Source organism: Erithacus rubecula, assembly GCF_903797595.1.
Source record: "Erithacus rubecula genome assembly, contig: scaffold_997_arrow_ctg1, whole genome shotgun sequence".
In the NCBI taxonomy this organism is placed as follows: Eukaryota; Metazoa; Chordata; class Aves; order Passeriformes; family Muscicapidae; genus Erithacus; species Erithacus rubecula.
The window spans coordinates 24,662-30,507 of record NW_027635333.1 but is presented as its reverse complement, the minus strand read 5'-3'; the positions used below and the strand labels follow the sequence as shown (position 1 = coordinate 30,507).

General features: G+C 56.3%; 1 protein-coding gene across 1 annotated transcript; it reads right to left on the bottom strand.

Annotated features, from left to right (window-relative positions):
• Window positions 1–1,576: 1,576 nt before the first annotated feature.
• On the bottom strand, window positions 1,577–3,277 carry LOC306816192 (uncharacterized protein; the record flags this gene model as incomplete). The annotated part of the gene is made up of 3 exons (XM_079332669.1): window positions 3,178–3,277; window positions 2,311–2,389; window positions 1,577–2,188 (listed from the first exon to the last, which is right to left on the bottom strand). Coding segments are annotated over exons 2-3 (664 nt in total), but the record flags the coding sequence as incomplete, so codon positions are not given.
• Window positions 3,278–5,846: the final 2,569 nt, after the last annotated feature.

Below are 5,846 nucleotides of genomic sequence, written 5' to 3'. Positions count from 1 at the left end.
TGGGTGAGTGGAAGAACCATTTTTAGACTTTAGAGGCCTTTTTCACTTCACTGTCTCCCCAATCTTGGGGTTTTTTGCTCCAGTCCATCACTCTTTGGCTGTGGAAGATACCGGTGGAATAGAGAAAAGTCGAATCATAGAATGATTTCGGTTGGTAAGACTTCCAAACCATCCAGTTTCCTTGATGCTGCCAGATGAAATGATTGGATGCAAAAGGTGACATTTTCTGGGGTGGAAAGTAAAATCTGCTGTCCCAAATAAATTCCTGACATCAGTCTGCATCCCAATGGATTTTTGGCCTTCTGAGTCCAGGTGCCCACTGAGAGCCAGGAAGATGTGGAGACAACCAGCCAGGTGAGTTCCCAACATGGATCACCAGGACCATGGAATCACCGAGGTTCTCCCCAACGAGGGTCACTGGGGAGCATCCAACGGGGTCCTCCAGTGGGGATGGAGCTGGAGCAGCGCAGGAAGCTCTTCCCACACGTGGGGCACTCACAGAGCTTCCCTTACTAGTGCCCCCATTGGTGCTGGGTCACAGCAAAGCTCTGGGAGAAGCTCTTCCCCACACTGGGGACACTGTTAGGGCCTCTCCCCGGTGTGGATCCACTGGTGGGTGATGAGGGTGGAGTTTCTCTTAAAGCCCTTCTCACAGTCAGGGCAGTGGAAGGGCCTCTTTTGTGTGTGAATCTGCTGATGCCTGAGCAGATGGGATCTCTTCTGAAACCTCTTCCCACACTCAGGACACTGATAGGGCTTCTCCCCAGTGTGGATCCTCTGGTGGACAATAAGGTTGCATCTGTGGCGGAAGCCCTTCCCACATTCTGAGCACTTGCAGGGGCATTCCCCAGTGTGCATTGCCTGGTGCATGATCAGGAGAGAACTGTCACGGAAGCTCTTCCCACATTCCCCACACACATAGGGTCGTATCCCAGTGTGGATCATCTGGTGACGGGTGAGGTTGGAGCTCTTCCTGAACCCCATCCCACATTCCCCACACTCATATGGCCGTTCACCGGTGTGGATCATCTGGTGGTGGATCAAACTGAAGCTTAGGAAGAAGCTCTTCCCACATTCCCCACACACATATGGTCATACCCCACTGTGGATCCTCTGGTGGTGGGTGAGTTGCAAGCGCATCCTGAAGCCCATCCCACATTCCCCACACTCGTAGGGCCATTCCCCAGTGTGGATCCTGAGGTGGTGGGTGAGTTGGGTGCGTGTCCTGAAGCCCATCCCACATTCCCCACACTTGTAGGGCCATTGCCCAGTGTGGATCCTCTGGTGGTAGTGCAAACTGGAGCTCTGGTTGAAGCTCTTCCCACATTCCCCACACTTGAAGGGCAGTTCCCCAGTGTGGGTCCTCTGGTGGCAGATCAGGTGGGAGCTGACGCTGAAGTCCTTCCCACATTCCCCACACACGTAGGGCCGTTCCCCAGTGTGGATCCTCTGGTGGTAGATCAAACTGGAGCTCTGGCTGAAGCTCTTCCCATATTCCCCACACTGCTAGGGCTGTTCCCAGTGTGGGTCCTCTGGTGGACGTTCAGACTGGAGCTGCAGCTGAAGTCCTTCCTACATTCCCCACACTCGTAGGGCCTTTCTCTGGTGTGCACTGTCTGCTGGCGGGTCAGGTCAGAGGTGTCTCTGAATCCCTTCCCACATTCCCCACACTCGTACGGCCATTCCCCAGTGTGGATCCTCTGGTGGACGATCAGGTGGTAGCTGCAGCTGAATCTCTTCCCACATTCCCCACACCCATAGGGCTGTTCCCCAGTGTGCACTGTCAGCTGCCGGATCAGGTTGGAGGTGTTTCTGAAGCCCTTCCCACATTCCCCACACTCGTAAGGCTGTTCCCCGGTGTGGATCTTCTGGTGCCAGACCAGGCTGGAGCTCGTGAAGAAACTCTTCCCACATTCCAAACACTGAAAGGGCTTTTTGCCATCATGAAGCTGCTCATGGACCCTCAGCTCAGAGCTCTGGCCACATCTCTGGCTGCCTGCCCGGCCCAGGTTGGGTCTTTCCTCCTCAGATCCCCATGATCTGTGTTTGCAGCCCCTCCTGGTGCGGGATCTCCGTGGCTTTTCCTCCCTGTTGGATTCCTGCGCTGTGGAGTTGCTCCAAACAGCCTCTTCCACGAGGTTCTGCTGCAGGGATTTGTCCTCCATGGTCTCCGTCCTCAGCTCCTGGTCTGGGGGAGGAAGGACAAGGAGAGGATGGGATTTGCCTCTGTGCCAGAGGGAAGGGGAAGGAGATGCCCTCAATCCTCCCCAGTAGAACAGAGGGGGAAAGGGGCAGTGACTTCCTCCTCACCTGCCTGGCTGTCCCGGGGCATTTTCTTCTTCCTCACAGCCTTTTCCTCCATCTGGATAAGACTTGGGAATGGAAAATCTTGGTTTGGGGGAAAAACGACATGAGTGATATGGCTTTGAAGGTCCTGATGTCTGAGTGCATCTCTAGAAATGCCCAGGTTGTCTGGTGTCCACAAAAACCTCCAAAAATCACTAAGGAGCCCAAAAACACTCTCCCAGGAGATCCCTGTTTGCACTGTCTTCACTTTGGGGTTATGGAGGTCCCTGTTCTCAGATCTGCTGGGGGGCCCATGGCTCCTGGGGATTCCCCCTCTCCTGGCTCTTGCTCAGACACGCTGAGGGAGTTTTGTGGGTCCCAGAGCTCATCCTGTCCTGATTCTGACTCGGCTCCTCCCCACTTCAGGCACTCAGGGCTTCCCCGCTCCCGCCAGCCCTTCCAGGCTCGGGGGGCCCGCACCCCACTCATCTCCCGGCTCCACCTTCCCCTCCAGGCTGCCGGGGGTCCCCCAGCTCTGCTGTCGCCCCTCTCCCCACGCCGGGGCTCCCGCCTTTCATCTCCCCGCCTCTCCCGGGGATCCCCAAAACCGATGTCCCGCCCCGCCGGGACCGGGCCATCGCCACGTGGGCCCTCCAAATCCCCCCAAGGAGCATTTACTGCTCAGCTTTGGATTCCTGCAAGAGCCAGAAACATCCCCTCCTCACATCAATAAAACAATACCTCTCCCAGGGACACCCAAATACATTTGGGACTCGATTCCCGAATCTGCGAGGCACAAACACCAACCCCCATCCCCAAGAATCCAAAACCCAACCAGCCGTGCCGGAGCTGCCGCGATAGCCCCGGGCCGAGCTTCCCCTCCGCGCTCACCCGCGGGATGCAGGAATGCGATGCTGCCGGGGCCAGCGGAGCTGCGGGCTCAGCGGGCTCGCCCTGCAGCACCGCGATTCTCCGCCTGCTGCCGCTGACCCTCTCCTGCTCCTCCTGCTCCTGCTCCTCCCCTTCCTCTCTCCTCCCCTTCCTCTCTCCTCCTCTTCCTCCCGCTGTTCCCCCGCTCGCATCGCGGACCCCCCTTTGCCACCCCCTGTGCCCCGCGGCCGCCGCAGCAGCGGCTGTTGGGGAGGGGGCAGCACCCCCTGAGCCTGCAGGGGAGACAGAGCAGCTGAGAGTTAGGAATCGAGCATCGAGAAATGCTTTGACTAGAAGGGGGCTGACAAAACCCTATGTTTGCTGGAATTTACGGTGCTTACAAGAACGGGGGAGAGCAAGGCTGCAGGATAAGATAAAGAGCTGGGGTGGGCGAACAGGATGCAAGGACAAAGGCACCACAGGATAAGGGGGATTCTCCAGATCCCTGAACCCAGGAAAACTGGTATCAAAGTCCAGAAGATGAGCAAAGGAGTAAAAAGAATATGTGCAAGGAGACAAGATGAAATGTTCAACTGAGAGGAACACTGTTTCCTTTTTCCCAAGGAGCCGTGTGGAGCAGAAAGAGGCGTGTAGCTAATTGTAGTATGAAGCAGAACAGGCAATGAATATGTATTAGGTGTATTGTGCAATTGTAGTTTGTAGAGAATAAAAAGAGAGGTGCAGGTCGCCAAAGGTGTGCGTGGTTTTGGAGGAGTTATCCCCCTGAGCGCTGAATAAATACATACCTACTCTTATACCTTATTTTGTGCGGTATAGAGAGTTTTTCCGCGCTTCACAGGGCTGGGCAGGGGGCTCGGGGCCCCCAGTGCAGATCCGTCCGTGCCGTCCCCCTCCCCCCGAGCCCCAGTTCCGCTCCCGGGGGTCGCTGGATGCGAGGGGGTGGCGCAGGTGGGGTGGGAGTGGGGAGCGCTGGGCGCTGCGGCTCTGCCGCTGCTACAAACACATGTTGTGGGATTGGCTTCTCCTGAATATTCAGAGAAATACTGCGCCGCCCCGGCCCCGCTGCCCCCAGAGCCCGGCCCGAAGCGACCGGCCCGGCCCGAGTTCCCCCGCCCGCCGCGGCAGCGCAGGGCCGGGCGCCCTTGGCGGCTTTCGGCTTTGGCTCTGCGCTCTGAGGGGAGGGAATTTTGTGTTTCTGCTGCGGGGCGTTTTATTTTTCGGCGCGGCAGACGGAGCTGCGGGTATGGGCAGGAGTCTTAGGCGAGAGTGTGGTAGTTGTTAGTCTCCCTTTTTCCGCCACCCGCCAGGCCGCTTTTTGTTTCTGATTTCTGTTTTTCCTTCTGTTTTCCCCTCGCTGCCCGCGCAGCCCCTCAGCCTCCCTCAGGCTCGGCGGTGGCGCGGGGCAGCACGGGAAGGGCTTTTCCCGCCGGCGGCAGCCGAGCGTGAGGGCCCCGGGCGGCGGCGGGAGAGGAGGAGGCTGCGCTGGGCGAGCAGCGGGGCCGGGCACGGTGCGGCCGGGCACGGGCTGCGGGCGATGGCGGGAGAGGAGGAGGCTGCGCTGGGCGAGCAGCAGGGCCGGGCACGGTGCGGCCGGGCACGGGCTGCGGGCGATGGCGGGGCCCTGCCCGGTGTCTCTCTGCCAAGGAGATTTCTGTGCGGGTCGCTTGGAGTTTTGTTTGATGGCGCTTTTTCCACGCCTCCCCCGCTGCTTCTCCAGCCCGGGCGAGCGGGAGCGCAGCGGGGCGAGGGAGCGATGCAGAAATGGAGGCGGCAGGCGGGGCAGGGGCACGGCGGGTTCAGAGTCCCGCACACCGGGTTTAGGGTCTCACGCCGCTGCCCGTGCAGGGACGGGGCAGGAGCTCCGGCGGCTCCTAAAGGCGCCATCCTTCCCTTGCCGGGAGCAGTGGGGCGTGCTGAGGGTGACTGAGAGGGGAGGAAGATTAAAGACCCTTGTGATGTCACCGTTGTTATAATTACATATTATATTATTGGCTTTTCGCAAGTATTAAAATGAATGCTATGTGTATAATGTTGGAAAACTTTGCTGTATGAATATAGTTTCTTTTAGTTCTGCTCTTACCAAAACTTAGAAATAGTAATGTGATAAATATCTATATTTCATGGTGATGTAAAAAGCTTTTGCTCATGTAACTAACTCGGAGAATGGTAAAAAGGGAAGATATCCAGGAATTTCTACACATTCTTGGATTATTCTGTCTGGATGAGCACAGGGGTGACTAACACCAGAAGTCCAGGGAAGGAATTTATTAATCTTCGTTATCTGGGAATGCGCTGACAAGAAGGAGCATGAGCCCCAAGGAGAAAAAAAAGTTAAAAATAAAAAGTTTTTAAAAGTTGATTTACAGGTTGAATAGTACATGAAGCTCTAGGAATATGCAATACATTGATGCAATTTCTAAATTGTTTTCTGAGTTAGTATATGCTCTGGGCTGTATGTCAAGCACCTGACCTTTATAACCTTTGGCTTTATTGTTTGTCTCTTACTGTCTTTTATTAAACGTTTTGAAATTTACCAGGAAAGTGAATCTTACTTTTCACACCATGGAGTACCTGTGACTGCTCCTGACCTCTCTTTGGCAGCCCAGATTCTTCTAGGATGTGACCACGGAGTGCCTCTCACTGCCAGGGACCTCCTGGCTCCTTAGAAG